This window comes from Gavia stellata, chromosome 1 (genome assembly GCF_030936135.1).
Source record: "Gavia stellata isolate bGavSte3 chromosome 1, bGavSte3.hap2, whole genome shotgun sequence".
Lineage (NCBI taxonomy): Eukaryota > Metazoa > Chordata > Aves > Gaviiformes > Gaviidae > Gavia > Gavia stellata.
Window position 1 is genome coordinate 69,673,175 of NC_082594.1, and position 16,236 is coordinate 69,689,410.

Sequence of the window (16,236 nt, forward strand, 5' to 3'; positions counted from 1 at the left end):
GGGGGTGGGAGGGAGAGGAAGGTGAGGAAGGAGCCACGGACGAGACGGATGATAAAAGAAAACCTTATTCTCCGGTAGACTATCAGTGGGGGCGGGTGGAGGCGTTAGACGCAGCTCTCTAGTTCCCACCATCTCCCCGCTTCAACATCAAGAGTTGAAACGGTCATCCACTTGTCCCTATATTGCAATAAATTACAGCGGATAAATATGACAGGCTCGCTAGCGCATCTCTCGGCATCTCCAACGTTACTAGCACACGCGTCTGTTTGCAAAGAAGGCATGGCAGCGCTATGGCAGAGTGGAGGAGAAAACTAGACTACACCACTTCACACCCCATAGAAAAAACCTAAAACAACAACAGCAACAGCAACAACAGAAATGGTGAACTAGGCGGACCGCACGTAGGATGCTGAAAGTATTATTCTATATATCCTTTTTTTTTTTTTTTTGGGGGGGGGTACCTTCTCTTTAAGTTATAAATTAAACACAAATATTTATACAGACATAAAATGCGTCACAATAAATTACAGCTCAGCCCCCCTCCCCCCCCCAGCCTCAGTTGGAAGAGAGAGAAAACCAGACCGAACTTTTGGGAACACCCCTGCGCTCCGCATCGGCCGCTGGCCACCGGCGGGCAGGCTCCGCCGCCGCCCGCGCCGAGGTGCGAGCCGCAACCGAACCCACCCAGCCCTTGCCGGGGGAAGGCGGCCTTCGGCGGTCGCCAGCCCCGCCTGCCTCCCCCGTGACACCGGGCCCCCGGGTTGATGGCAGCGGCCAGGGGCATTGGCCCGGCGGAGGGACGGGCAGAGGGCGAGCCCCGGGCCGGGCAGCCGGCGGCGGGGGTGCGGGGGGCGGCACTGCCGGCAGCGCGGGGGGCGTGCAGCGAGCAGCTCGGACCCCGGGTGTTTCCCTCACTTCAGCGTTTGCAGCATTTCCCTCCAGAGAACTCTCTTTTCTTTCTCGCTTTCTTTCTCTCTCTCTTTTTTTTTTTTTTTTTTTTTTCCGACACAGTGTTTATGCATCAGACACAGACTATTTCATTCTAACAAATTTATTTTCTCAATCAGCTCTTACGGAATCACTACTCAAATTAAATTACAATCAAATTATCACATCAAAAGATACCCTTATTACCTAACAACTGTCCATATTTTCATTTCATTTTGATTTGTGCTCGTCTGAAAAAAACACGTAATACAAGATCTGGGGAAAAAATAAATTACCGTTTTGCAGCAGTTCATAGGTATTCTGAATAAAATATTAAAAGAAGTCATTTAATGAAAATATAAAGCAAATTTTTTTTTAGATCAACAACGGATCTAACAATTCTATATTGCCGTCTTTTTGAAAAGTCTGTTTATTAAAACCTACCAAAAACACTGCTTGGAAATGGCAGTATTATATAATCACATCCACAGCACCCATTCAATCAAAGTTGGCAACGGATTTAGGAGAGGAGAAGTTCAGATAAGTGCAGCTGCAGATGCTCAGTCCTTCTAAATCCCTTTATCTGAATCAGTCCAGAAATAAAAAATAAAAATATTAATAAAAAAAATATTAGCAGTGGATTTTTTTTTTTTTTTATGACTCTTCCATGATGATTGGCAGCCATCAGGAGCAGGGCTTTGACAGCCCTAAATTATTTCCCTTTCTCTCGCTCGTTCCCTTAATTCATGCAAAGTCCTTCTACAGAGCTCGAACTTTAGGGACCAACAACCTCTCCTTCTCCCACCCTCCCCCCGGCGTCTGTCCCTCCCCCCTTTCTTCTCAGGGTCAGTTTTTCGGTGTGCGGGCATTTATTTCCATATTTTTGTTCTATAGCTATACCTATATATATAGATAAATATATATATATATGTATTGGCTTCCCTACGCAGTCTGCTTGTTTTTAGTGCTGTGTGCATATTTTATTTTTTTTTTTTCCTGGAAAAAGTGGCCCCTTTCATTTTGCAGAATATATAGATATAGAGATATATATGTTTTCAGAGTGGATGTCTGCCTTGCACCAAAATTCTACGGTTTGGCCAAGAAAAACAGGGTGCTGGAATGCAGCAGGCACCCTCTGATTAACCAGATTATTTTGCTTCTGCTTCCCTTTTTTGGATTGCTCCCATTCAACAAAAAAAAAAAACCAAAACAAAAAAAAAAAGAAAAAGAAAAGAAAAAAAGAAAGAGGGGGAGAGAAAGGAGGAAAAAAGTTTCCGTGATTCATAGAAGAGAGCCCTTTTGGGGATAGGGGGGAGAGTGCGGGGAGGGGGGGAGGAGGGGAGAGAAGAGGTGCAGACATCAGTGGTGTTCCTCGCTGCGAGAGGGGGCTAATTTGGAGAGTGAAAAATAAAAATAATAACAATAATAATAAAAAAAAAAGCCCAAGCCCACCCGCCCAAGCCCTCTCCCCACAACCAACCCCCCGGCACATCTGCAGTTTTGGTGCATTACGCATCTCCACCCCGTTTTCCCACCACGGTCTAAACGCTCTCGCTCGGATCGACCTTCTCCACCGCTCCCTGTTGGTATCGATCTTATATATATATAGATGCACGCGTATATCCATATATATATAAACACAAGCAGTCTGAACGAGTCTGGATCGTGTGTGTGTGTGTGTGCGTGCGTGCGTGCGTGTGTGTGAGTGTGTCTGTGTGAGCGTGCGGGTGGTGCGCGGCGGTGCCGGTGCCGGCGGCGGTGGCGGTGCCGGCGGCGGTGCCCGGCCCGCCCCGGGCCGCCCCGGGCCGCGCTGCCCCCGCGCCCCCCGGCCCGCCCGCGGTGCCCCTCACTGCACGCTGGTCTGCAGTCCGTGGTGAGGGGGCGGCGTGTCGGAGTTGACGGTGCCGACCTGGGAGTAGACATCGTCGGGGGTCTGCTGCTGGATCCCCGGGGGGGTCATCCGTTTCTCTTTCTGCCTCCGATTGCAAAACCAAACCCTGACCACCTCCTTCTCCAGCTGCAGGCTGTCCGCTAGGTTCGTAATCTCCTGGGCGGAGGGCTTGGGGCATTTCAGAAAGTGGCTCTCCAAGGCCCCCTTGACACTCACCTCGATGGAGGTCCGCTTCTTCCTCTTCCTGCCCTGGGCGGCGATCTTGTCGATGCTGGTGGGGCTGCCCGTGGAGGAGTCGGCTTCCTCCAGCCACTTGTTCAACAAAGGCTTCAGCTTGCACATGTTCTTGAAGCTGAGCTGCAGGGCCTCGAAGCGGCAGATGGTGGTCTGCGAGAAGACGTTGCCGTAGAGGGTGCCCAGCGCCAGCCCCACGTCGGCCTGGGTGAAGCCCAGCTTAATCCGCCGCTGCTTGAACTGCTTGGCGAACTGCTCCAGGTCGTCGGAGGTCGGCGTGTCCTCGTCCGAGTGCGGGTCGTGGCTGTTGACGCCGCCGTGGTGCGGCGGGTGGTGCCCGGGGTGCTGGTGGTGGTGGTGGTGGTGGTGCCCGGGGTGCTCGCCCAGCTCCGGCGTCTCGCCGCGCACCAGCCCCGGGTGCACCAGGCTCTGCCCGCCGGGGGGGGGGCTCAGCATGCCGTTCACCGTGAAGCCCCCGGGCTGCGAGTAGAGGAGCGACTGCTGCTGCTGCTGCCCGCCGGCCATGGAGGGCAGGTGGGCGGCCGCCGCCGCCCCCCAGGCCGCCGGGTGCCCCTGGTGCGGGGGGCCCAGGTGGGGCGGCCGGTGGTGCAGCGCCGCGCCCGAGTGCAGGTCGTCGCGTCCGCCGCTGCCCTTGACGTCGGGCGGCGGCGGCGGCTGCTGGGGGCTGCCCGTCATGCCCACGGGGCTGCCGGACCAGGGCGAGCCCGCTTCGGCGGCGGCGGCGGCGGCGGCGGCGGCGGCGGCGGCGGCGTGGGGCAGGGCTGTCACCCACTGGTGGGCATGGCTCAGCATATGGCCGCCGTTGCTGGCGGCCATGGCGCCCGGCATGAAGTCGCTCTGGACCATCTTGGCCGCCGGGTCGCCGCGGTAGCCGCCCGCCACCGAGGTGACGGCCACGCTGCCCGGCTGCATGCCGCCGCCGCCGCCGCCGCCGCCGCCGCCCGAGTCCGCGTGGACGATGGAGCCGGCCGCCAGGATGCCGTTGCCGGGGAGGTAGGGGTTAGAGGTGGCCGCGGCCATCCCGCGCCCGCCGCCCGCCGCTCGCCCCCGCCGCGCCGCCGCCGCCGCCGCGCCGCCGCCGCCGGCTGCCGGGCGCCCGCCGCGAGCGCCCTTGCCCGGCGCTGCCGGGGCCGCTGCCGGGGCCGCCGCCCGCGCCGCCGCCGCCGCCGCCGCCTTCCCAGCCTCGCCGGGGCGCCGGGGCGCGGGGTTCACCTGCTAGCGCTCCGCGGCGCGCTCTCCTCCGCCCGTCCGCCGGCCGTCCTGCCTCCGCTCCGCGGCGCGCTCTTTGCAGTCGCCGGCTCTGCTTCGCCTTTTTTTTTTTAAAATCGCTTTGCTTTTCTTTTTTTTTTTTTCCAAAAAAAGAGAAATATTTAGCTGTACATGTAGTTTTCCTCCGCCGCCTTCTCGCCCGAGTTTGCTGCTCGCAGGGAGGAAACCAAACAAAGGCTAAAAAGCGAAAAAGGGGGGGGGGGGGGGATCAAAAAGCCCCCGTGCCTTCTCCCCTCCGCTCCCCTAGGAGTACATCTCCACCTCTCAGCCTTCCCCTCTCAGAGTGAAACTTTTCCTTTTCTTCTTCCTTTAAGGCTTTGTGTGCGGGTATATTTTCCTTTTTCTGTCTCTCTCTCTGTCTTTCTCTCTCTCCTCGGCTCCTCGATCTCCTTTTGCTCTTTTATTTGCAAGTTTTGTTGGTGTCCTAAGAAAACTTCCTGTGATGATGATGGTGGTGATGGTGGTGATGATGCATTTCTCAAAGTTGTGCTGTTGCTGGAGCACTTTGTCCCCTTTGAAACAAGAGTCCTGTCGGAGCCTTCTTGCTACAGTCACGCTCTGGATAAGACATTTTTTCTCCCTACCTTTCCTTCAGGCGGTTGGGGGAAAAGAAAAAGTAAGAAAAAAAAAAATTAAAAAGTTGAAATTTCTCGTTACCTCGCGAATTGTTTTCTCCCTCTCCCGCTCGCTCGCTCTCTCGCTTGGTTTGTTGTTTTTTGGCTTTTTTTTTTTTTTTGGTGTTTGTTTTGCTTTTTATTTTAATTCCAGCAGTTGGTCGAGGGAGGAGGCGGAGGAGGAGCGCCTTGGTGGAGAGGTGTGTGTATGTGTGTGTGCATATATGGTATCCTTTATACACTAACTCCAGCGGGGAAGTTGGCTGCCGGGCTGGCAGCGCGCACTGGCGGTGCCGGAGTCCCGCCGCTCGCCTCTCCCCGCCTCCCTCTCCCGGGCCGTGCCCGCGCCCTCCCTCCCTCCCTCCCTCCTCCCCTCCCTCCCTCCCTCCCTCCCTCCCTCCCGCCGTCTGCCCGCCGCCGCCGCCCGCGCCGCCACCACCCGGCCCCGCCGCGAGGAAGCCGGCCGCCGCCGCCCCCGCCGATTGGCTGCCCGCCCCGTGACGGACAGCCCGCCGCCGGCCGCGCGGCCCCCCTTCCGGCCGTTCCGATTGGCTGCTTTTTAATTTAGGCAAAGTGGCGTCGGAGCTGGAAGTCGCTCCCCCCCCCCCCCCTCCTTCCCTCCTCCCTCCATCCCTCCCTGCCCTCCTCCCTCCGCCTCTTAACTCTTCCTGTCCGGCAGGCACACGCACCTCGGAGCTCTCCCGCCGCCGCTCGGGCAGGGGCGAGCGCGGGGGGGGCGCGGTAATAATTAATAACAACAACAATAATAACAACAACAATGACGCCGCCGAAGCCGGGCGGGGGTGGGAACGGCGTTTGTGCGGGGGTGCCACCGCCGCGCACACTCATCCCCCCCCCGCCCCGGCACTGCGCGCCCCGGCACCCGGCGCTGCCCCCGCGCCGCTCTGCCCCGGCGGCGCCCGCCCCCCGCCCGCCCCCTCCTGCCTTTGTCCGCCCCGCAGCCAGGGTGCGCCCGGGCCCCCGGCCCGGCCGCCCGCCCGCAGCCGTCAGGCCGGGAGGCCGGCCCGGCAGCCCCGGCGAAGGGCCGCCCCGTCGGCGGGGGAGGTGGCAGGGGGAGCCGGCGGCCGGGCTTGCCCTGCGAGCCGCGGTCTCTCGCGGGGAGCCGGCCCCGCGGCGTGAAGCGCTGTATTATGCCTCGTCCAGCGGAAAGAGTTAAGGGGGGCGGGGGAAGGCGGGGGAGCGCGGGGGAGCGGAGATGCGACCGAGCGGAAACGCCGCGCACAGGCAACCTCGGTGAACCGCGGAAAAAGAGAAAGTGGCAACAAAAACAAGGGCGAATTGAGCGCTCCTCGGGGACCGCCGGTGCAGTAACACCGCTCGGACATTCGGGGGACGCGGCGCTGCTAGCGGCCGCCGCCGAGCCGCGCCGCCCCGCGCACGCCGCCCCGCACACGCCTCCCTAACGGCGGGCTGCGCGGGGGCCCGCGCAGGGAAGCGGCGCGCGGTGCGGGCATCAACGTGGGGAGCGTCGCCCCCCGCCTGGCCCTGCCCGCCCCGCTCCCCCCCCCCCGCACGCTGAGTAATTCGGCCCGGGAGGCGGAGAGCCGCGTCCCGCTCGCAGCGCGCCCCGCCGCCCCTCCGCGCCCCTCCGCGCCCGCGGAGCGAGCCCCGCCGGCCGCCCGGCAGCCGGTGCCCAGGGCTCCGTCCAGCCCTCGGCTCGCACGGCGAAAAACCCCGTGGTAGGTAGGTTCAGAAAAACCATTAAAGTGACGCCTGCGGATCTAAAGGGCACTGGTAACTAAACCCCAAACATAACGATTATTTTTTTTTTTTGTTCCCATGCGTCCTCCAAAGGTTTCTTTTTTATACATAAAAGATCCAACACAGATTTCATTGAATAAATCTGAGATCTCCAGGTGCAGACGTTTGAATAGTCAGTGCCAGAACCCCATGTTTTCCTTTCCAGCCGATTTTGCTTGGATCAGGCTCAAAAACCGAGTGAGTCTCGTGGTTTTGTTTACACTGAATGGGGAGGATAGGAACGGTGCCATGGGGCCGTCTTTCATTAATATACAGTGAGGATTTTGTCTAAATTACTGCTATGAATTTCACAGTACACGCTTTCAAAAGCCGTCTCAGGTGGCCTGATGAAACGTGATAGCGCCTCTGCAAACAGATCTACTTTCTTAATAAAAAAGGAAGGGGGGGGGAGAAATCCCCCCAAAATAAAAAAAAAAAAATGTACACCCTCATAACAGCGACAACAAAAAAATAAAACTCGAGCTGGAGTAATGTTTTTTATTTTTTTTAAAAAAACCCAACCACCAACTTAGTTCCCCAACTCTTCCCACCCCCTCCCTTGCAGAGTGTGATTGTTTTGTCTGGAAAAAAATCCAAAGTATAACAAGGGGAGAACAGTTAGTGCTGATTTTCATTTGCATAAATTTTCATATATTTTGGTGAAAATAATAGACTAGTGGAGAGCGGGGCTTAGTGGAGTCAGTGCAAAGGAAAATCTTAACATGGATCGTTTCGCTGGAGTTGAGAACATGCTTTTTTCCCCCTGTCACCTTATTAAAATCAAAAATTAAAAAAAATCTCTAAATCCTGGAAGTATGATCGGTAAGTGTTTTACATTTTTTTATCTACTTTTGTTTTCTTTAAAGTCTTCTGGATATATATTTACAAAAGCTTAGGACAAGACAGGGAAACCCATGGCAACTGCCTGGAAGGAAACAGGCTTAAAAAAAAAAAAAAAAAAAGGGGAAAGGGAAAGGAAAAAAAAAATCCCACCAGCAACAAAAAGCACCTTAGTGAAATATTACATAAAAAGCATGGATTCATTCCAAAGCTCAAGGCAGCAAAGCAATTCTTCAGCGCTGGAAAGTCTTTCTGGTTACTACTTCACTTTTCTGGGCACTGTTAATTATTGTAACACTAGGACTCGGGGGGCGGGGGGGAGAGGAAAGCTCTCGAAAATATTACAGATTTGTGAAGGAGAGGAGAGGCAGAGATGCGGGCTGTTTTCAAACGCTGCTTCTTGGGGGGGGGGAGTGGGGGTGCGGGGTGTCTCCCGGCGGGCGGGGAGGGGGCCCGGCCGGTGCAGCGGGCGGGAGAGGGGCCGGGGCCGGGGCCGGGGCGGGTCGCGGATGACCCGGGCACCTGCTGGCAGCGCCGGTGCGGAGGGACGGGCGCGGGGGGAGGCAGGGGAAGGTGCGGAGCGGCGGTGCACGCAGAGGGTTAATATTGTAACTAGGGAACAGACGGTTAAGCACAACATCTAGAGCTCTGTAGTGAAAGTCCATCAGAAAGAGTATAATCAATCAAAACTAACCAGGACATCCCTTCATTTTATTCTCCAAGGAGATTGGGGCTGGAGGATTACAGACCAGATTTCACTTTGTTTCTCTCTCCTGACAGCCTTGCCTGTCTCCCCGCGTTCCTCGAATCCTGTCTAATTGAGAGGTGTAGGCTAATGATCTGAAACTCTTTTATAGCGTTTGGGTCAGTGTGATAAATAATGTGATAAATAATGTAGGATGAAATTAGTAGGCCAGATACCGCTCCTGAAAACTTTACCGAGGCTTAAATATCCCATTACGTGACTTTCATTTATTTTAATTTTGCCGTGTTATTTGCATTTTTTTTCTCCCCCCCCCCCCCCGCTGCTCTTTTGGACACACAATAGCTGGTGATCATTGTAATTTCCTAGAATTAGTTACTTCTTTGGAAACGGTCGATAGTCAAATCAATAAAATGGCTTGTAAAACTAGGGAGGTATAGGTTTCAATTTGGGGGGGAGAAGAATCGCTCATTTTCCACTTCTTGTTGACGTGCCCAGCGTCTCTTTTGACTGGGGTTAACTCTGTGTGCTCCATCGGAACAGATGCCGTATAGAGCTGCTCCCTCAAGATCATTTGTTTCCTTGATGGGGGAACATTTCTGAGCAGAACATATTGGTTGCCATAGAGAAAGAAATAAAAGGAAGAACACTAGTCACATTAAGCTATATGTTTGTGCACTGGGCTTTAGATAAAAGGACCCCAGTTCAAGCCAGAGAGAACGGGGCCAAACCCGAGCTTCTTAGCTTCACTAAAACTAGCTTTATTTTGTTTTGGACTTTTACGGTTGAAACATGTAAGCTAATTTTATTGGCGGTCGTTAATTTTATACGATACGGCTTGCTGAACAAAATCAACTTTCGCCGCGCTCCGCCAGGCGCCGGCCGCACGCCAGGGGGCGCCCTGCAGCCCCCCCCCACCCCCACCCCCCCTACCCTGTCCCGTCCCGTCCCCGCCCGGCCCAGGGGAGGGGGGGCAGCCTCGGGCTCCCCCGGTCCCCGGCCTCTGCCCCCCGGCACAGCCCCGCCGCCAAGGCACCCCGGCCGGGAGAGAGAGCCCCGAAACTCCCGGGGCCGGCGGGGTGGGAGCGGAACGGCCGGCGGAGGGAGCGGGGGGGGGCGGTTCAAAGGCCGCCCCAAAAGTGTCCCAGTTGGTGCGGTGCCTCCAACGGACCCCAGGCCTGCGAGGGAGCGAGAGCAGCTAATTAAACACAGGCAGGGGCACCACGGTGCGGGGTAACCTGAGGTGCCACGCAGGTTTGATTTTTTTTTTTTTTTTTGGTCCAAATAAGGCGCTTAAGCCTCTGGAGGTGCAATAAAACGACTCGGGGTTTTTTAGATCATTTAATATTTAATAGCAGTATTAAACCTGTAAAAGTAGCTCTTTTTTTTGCCTTTCTTTTTAATGCCCCCTCCCCAAGCTGGCCACTCCCTCCCCTCCCTGACTTCTCTATCTGCGAGAGCCAGCGCCGGGCTCCCCCCGCCTCCCGCCCTGCCCGCACCGGCCGCACACCGGGCACAAGTTGTCGCCGTCCGGGACACTCACAGGCGTCAGCCTCAACTAAAACCAACAACACCGACGGCGACCGCAGCTTGCCTAGCTCGACACAGCTCGGCTCTCTGTCCCTTCCAAAATATCCCTAGTCTCAGCCCCTTACCCCAAGCGCCCGCTTTTTTTCTCCGTTTCCCTCCCTAAGCGGTTGCAAGAGGGGACAGGACAGAGAAATTTAGTCTTTTTGTGGCACTCCTGCCTAAGCACGGCTGCTTATCCCCCGCCCCCCCCCCCCCCCCCCCGGCCCTCCGCCCTCCGGCACAGAGCTGGGCACGGGCGGACAAGCGTGGCTGCAGCATCCCCTAACGCACCTGCAAGGGGGATGTCCCCGGCAGCCCCCCCCGGGGGAGGGGGGGTGAAGAGAAAGCGGCGGCCCCGGGGAGGCGGGGGGGGTTGAAGCCACTTTGTTCCCCCGCGCTGGAGCCCCAGCAGTTTCCGTGCGACTGGGAAAGTTTTATTCCTTGCCTCCATAAAGGAAAGACCAATTGGAGCCCTGGAAATCACACAGCCCATAAATATGATAGATCCTGGCAAGATGAACTCCCCGCCTAAAAACCTAACACATACACACACACACAAAGAAGAAAAAAAGTGGGGAAAAAAGAAAAAAGTAATCAAAGAGAGAAAACGACCTAGAAGAATAGACGCTTTTCATTTAAAGTGTTCGTGGGTCTTCATTTGGAAAACGGAGTCGAGTCTCGGTGTGTCTTGACCGTGCGGGAGAATGGTCGCGATATTTACACGAACAAAACTTTCCACCCACCGCATTTGGCGAACTAAGCACCAGCAATATTCCAGCCTAGTAAAACACATTTCCAGAGCGCAATTCTCCCCAGAACGGTGGTCGCTTCCTTGAGATGTGCCGTAGCCCAGTGAACGTTTCCCTCGCCTCTGAAGCGGGCGGGTTTTGGAGTTGAAAGAGCCCAGCGAAGTCCAGCACCCCGGGTTTGGGACCGGGCGGATTTCCCCCCAGCTTCCCGCTGCCTCCCCTTTCCCCCAGCCCGCCCAGTGTAAGCTGCGCTGTATTTTAAGCAAAACAAGAGTTAGCAGCTCAGCTCCTCTGCTGCCTGTCCGCATCAGCTAGCAGCAGCAGACCTCGGGGCACGGCAGGCGAAGAGGAAAACTAGCGCTAAAACGAGCAACAAGTTAATTCGGCCAACCTGAACTTCGCCGGCTGCCTTTGGGAAAGCCCGGTTCGGCCGGGAGCGCCGGGTCTGTGCCCCCGCTGGCACCCGCGGTGCAGGAGCGCTGCAGAGAGCGTTTTGCTTCACCCCCCTTCTTTTGATAAATGCCTATTTTGTCCGAATGGGCGCCTCTGTAAAATGGATGTGGAAGCGATACTGTCGCGGAGGTAGGGAAAAGAAAGTGAATGTTTGCTGTATTTAGTATTCATTTACTTATAGTGGGAGATGATTAGGTATCTACTAATATAACCGTGGAGACCAACTGCCTAATTAGCATTTACAAATTAAAATGTTAAACATAAAGACATATTCCGTATACAGTCTGCTATATGTAAAACACATTCGTGCATAATACAGCAGTCAGCTGAAAACGTGAAGTTGACTGGCTTCCAGATATGTAGCGTTCTTGGCTGATGTGAGCTGCTCTGGGTTTTTCGAGCTTACCCATGCTGTAGTTCATAGTTCTTACGACCACGTTGATAGCTGCGCTAGGGATATTACACTAACCAATCTGGAGAAAATAGGAAAATACGCAGATTACTTTTAAAGGCTGACGAGAGTAACGATAAACACAATAGTCAGGCGGACCATTTCTCCGTACCTTTTATTCTGGAGGCTTCCCTCGGAACCTTATTTATTGTTTTGAGCATAACAAAGCCTTTCGGGTTCTGTAATAAATTAGAACAATAATACAGAACTGCGTATGCAAAGCAAGATAGCTTTTAAAATAGGGGTCCTTTCTTTCCCAGCTGCATAATTCTGATACTACCCAACGTGTCGCGCCTCGGGTTCACCTCACACGGACTGTAATGAAAGTTGCCAAATGAATGGAACAATCTATCTGTTGACTTGAGCTCAACGTAGACACATTACATATGATGGAAACCTAATGCTCCCACCGACGTTAAAATCAGAGGGATATATAGTTCCAATCCAGCTCCTTGAACATGTAGATTTTTATTTATAAGAATAACTGTGCATGTAGCGACATAAAAAGGGGATTTACAAGTTGGAGTCTTTTAAAAGAGACTGTGAAAACCTTAGCCCCGCTTTTATTAGACATGATATCATTCTGATTTGCGTGCTTGCCATCTCAATGGCGTTTCACATGTGAAAAAAAAAAGATCCATATGCATTACATAGATTTTCTCTTACGCGCATAAGGACTGGCAGTCTCTTAGTGGATAAGAGGGTGAATAATTGTGATACACCAGAAAACAGTTCGTGCAGTTTGGCAGCTCTGTTTTTTATTATTAGATTTTTTGACATTTGAACTTGTCTATTGTCTGAGGAGCACAGTGCAGATTGCAGTAGGTCAACCTTAAGGCTGCTCTTTTTGGCATTGCACACAAACATGCACACGCTGTCTGTTCTCCTTGCGTGAATGCTGCAGCTACAGTTTTGCCGTGCATTTTTTTTTTTAAAACGCACATGTATTTATATTTATCTAATCCGCTTGGGGTTTTCACGGTCGTGTGGTTAGTTTGTACGCGCGTTCATTTTACACCCGTTCCTCCGATCTGTTTGCCCGATGTTGGGGACTTTTAAGTACTCAGTCGCTTTTACAGCAGTATAATTCCAGCATCACGGTGTTTGATAAAAGGGACTTCGGTAGCCCTGGGATTAAATGACGTATTTCGCCGCAGCTTCGCTCAACTCCATCATGACTCCTACAGTCAAAAGTTAACATTATTCATCATCTCCTCGCATTTATTCCCTCCTCCCCTCTCTAAATTCAGCCCCGCCATCCGACTTCTGAAACAATTTCTTGCCGCCTGCTAGAGCTGGGGAAGGGGGGGGGAGCGCAGAGGCGGGGACCCGAAAGCCCGGCGGGGAGCCCGCCGCCACTCCGCGACCTCGGGGGGCGGCCCCCCCTCCGCGGGCCCTTCCGCGGGCGCGGAGCGGGCCGTGGCCGCGCCGAGGTCCCAGCAAACGCCCGCCCGGGCGGGGAGCCCGGGGGAGAGGGAGCCGCTGCTGGGAAGGAAAATGCGAAATAGGGATGGATCCCCCCGGGGTGGGAGGGGGAAGGGGAGCGGGAAAACTGGGTCAAGCTCGGGTAGGAGAGTCCGTTTGAGCTGGGAAAATCCAGAGGCTGCGCCTAAATAACTTTTCCCTGGAGTGATTTGTGCCTCTTCCTCTTTCTTCTCTCGGTTGGTTGGTGCTGTTTTAAATTGGGACTTTTCCCTCATCCTGCCTGGGTGCAGGGACTCAGGCCGAACAACAGCCAATCTCTTCTTCTAGCAGTCTTTCATTTAAATATGTATCTACATCCATATATAAGTACACGCATACGCGCATATAGGTACACGTACACCCAGGCATGCACAGACGCATATACGTCTAGATTTGTTCCCCTCTTCCCTTCACTCCCCCCTTCCTTCTTTAACAAGCGCCTGATAACGCGTTTAAGGCTTGTTATTTGAACTCTCAGATCAGCATGCAGAAATGTAATTGCATCGTTTTTCATCAGGAAAGAAAAGGAGGACGAAGGGGGAGGGAAGCCCCCCCCCGACACCCAGTGCTCGGTAATCGCTGAGTCACCGTATCGGGGGTCAGTGGGTAAACACGAAGGAGAGAGCAGCATCTTATTGAAAACCCCGGCGCAAACCGCATCCCTCCTCATCCCCAGCCTGGAGATCCCTCCCCTCCTCCTTCCCCTGGGTTTATTAATCCGGACTTGGACTAAAGTGGCCCAAGTGCGGCCAGAGCCCTCTTTGGGGGCTGGATGTCCTCCTCAGGCGCAGTGGGACCCGCTTTGTTGCGGCGGGGTGGGGGGAGAAAAACAACATTAAACTGCTATTTGGGCTGCCGGTGATGGGCTTCGTTTCAGGGGGAGAGGGGAGGAGGAAAGGGGGAAACACCGGCCAGTTCACCTAGGGATATAAAGAAAGGGAAAGCTTTCTCCGGGGCTGGGCTCTTATCTGGGCATGTTTATTCCTGTTTAAACGCTATTGTTCCTGCCAGCCTTTGACACAAACAGAAGGGGCGGGGGGTGGGGGGTGGCTGGAACAAAGCTGTTCAAACCCAAGCAACCCCCAAAGGCGGAGGAATACTTTCTTTTCTTCCCTTTAAAAATGTATGTGACAAGACTTTCTGTTTGAGGTTGTTTTCTGCCCCCCGCCCCTCCCCGTGAGCTGAGCGAAGTGCCTGGCTGTGATTCACTTACCAGGGCCCATTTTGAGAGGTACATGTCCCCCCAGGTGGGTGCCAGGGAGCCTCGCAGGGACAGCTTCTTGGGCCCCTGGGCTGCCGGTGGGTTGAAGGAGCAGACTTGAAATCGGTTTGCAGCGAGGCCTGCAGTGGGAAACAAAGAGGCAGAAATGTTGGGAGCCCAAGGAGAGCCTGAAATACAGAGAGGCATTGAGCTTCCCAGAGATGCTTCAGCTTCGCAGTGGGGGACAGAGCAGGATCCTTTTTGGGCTGGCTCTGTGGAGTTGAGGGCTGGACAGTACAGCCCACGCTGAATCAGAAGCATTGTGTGCAAATGAATAAGTGCACATTGTTTTGAGATGCTACTATTGTACTTGGGGTTGGGGGGAGGAGGGGGTTATATTTTGTGCGCGTGTGTGTGGGTCTGTGTGCTTTTGAAAGGTGAGTGCAGATTGCAATAGTTGCGGCTCTGTTTTTGTTTGTCAAACAGGGCCCTTCTCTTGGGAGAGGGGCATGTGGCGGATCCCAGCCCAGGATTACATTAATCAAAGCATTATTTCCCCAGGGATGCACAGCACAAATGATAGTAAATCCTAATAAAATTGGATCGCTGAGAAATTGAACGCTTAAAGTAATCTGCTCTGCCTGATAAAAACTTCAAATTTATAAGATATTATGCATCCCCACCCCCGAACACCTTAGGTATCATCACTACGTGTGTGTATTATACATCTGTCTGTAGGAGAGAAATCACTGCTCAGCTTAACAGGCCCATCACTAGCGACTGTATACATATACATAGATGTAAGTGTGTGTGTATGTGCACGCGCGCATGTATTGCACACACACACATGCAGAGTCATAAAATAAGCTAAAATCCATATGCTCATGACAATAATGACTATGGTCAATATTGTAAGGACTTTGCACACGCCACCTTTGCTGTGGCAGGTGCTGTAGAAGGCTGGGATGAGGCTGCACGTAGTTATGTACCAGCGCAGTAATCTTGCCTGGGGACTCTTTATCTTCTCTTGCTTTTTACTGACGGTCACCGTGGGCCTCCATGATGGCACCTGTGATCTCAGCCCCACTAAGAGCAGCTTTACCTTTTAAAGCTCAGAGCACAGGGGTGATAGGGAAATAAAAGAAAACCCAAACCAAACCATGAAGCTGAGTTTAGAAAGCCTTTGAGGGGATGAGCTTCAGAAGGAAACTGCCTTGGACTGGGTGGGCATAGTTGAAAGAAGGGAAGGTGTTCCCAGGCCAGTTGTGTTGCCTTGGATGTGCAGTGTGATGCACCCGCAGCCCCTCTGCACAGGGCCAGGCCACTGCCTCCCCTGCCCCTTGGTGAGGGCCAGTGAAGGCCAGGGTAGCCGCTGGCCACTCTCTAGCTTCAGAACCTCAGCCTCAGCTGTTTCCTCTCTGCAGAAGGAAAGTTTGTTTATAATTGCAGCCATAGGACATGACAGTAGGCTCAAACAGACCCACTGTCCAGCAGGAAAAAAAAAAAAACAACTTGCTTTCCCCCCCCCCCCTCCCCCTAAAAGACCACTGTGCTTCCAAACGTGAAAGGGGCAGAAGGCATTTCCACTCACCCAGCTGAAACTCTTGGAAAGGCTGCGAGTTCCCCCCGCAGTTATAAATGCCGATCATTCCTCCTACCCCCGCCCTCCCAGGAGTCCGTCCGGCCGTGGGACCTCCTTTCCCCCGCGGGAGCTGGCCCCGCCAAGGGCCCCCACGCGTGACCGTGACCGTGACCGGTCCTGCCCACTGCCCTGCGGCGGACGTGTCCCGTACGCCTCTCCCTGCCCCTTTCTTTCCCGGCATCGCCAGGCAGACCGAAGGCGGCTTGTCCCTGCCCCCGGCGTGGGGTTTTGCTGCCCCGTCCCGGCGCCCGGGTCTTGCGGGGAAGGGCGGGGGGAGGCGGCCCCGGCCCCGCAGTACCCCGTTGGCGGGGGGGCACCCTGCCCTGCCGGGAGCTGCCCCCCCTGCGTGCGGGCAGGGAAGCGGCGGTGGGAGGCTGAGCCCTCTCCCAGCCCCGAAATGACGCAGCCCCTGCTCCAGCATCGTCTCCCGTTTGGGCTGGCTCCATT

The 16,236-nt window shown here is 54.7% G+C and overlaps 1 protein-coding gene across 1 annotated transcript; it reads right to left on the bottom strand.

Annotated features, from left to right (window-relative positions):
- Window positions 1–2,773: 2,773 nt before the first annotated feature.
- Window positions 2,774–4,093, bottom strand: POU3F3 (POU class 3 homeobox 3). Its single transcript, XM_059824150.1, has one exon. The coding sequence runs from the start codon at window positions 4,091–4,093 to the stop codon at window positions 2,774–2,776; it is 1,320 nt and encodes a 439-aa protein (XP_059680133.1).
- Window positions 4,094–16,236: the final 12,143 nt, after the last annotated feature.

Excerpts from the sequence above, each read along its gene's own strand:
- POU3F3 (XM_059824150.1), bottom strand. The coding sequence starts at position 4,093 with ATGGCCGCGGCCACCTCTAACCCCTACCTCCCCGGCAACGGCATCCTG.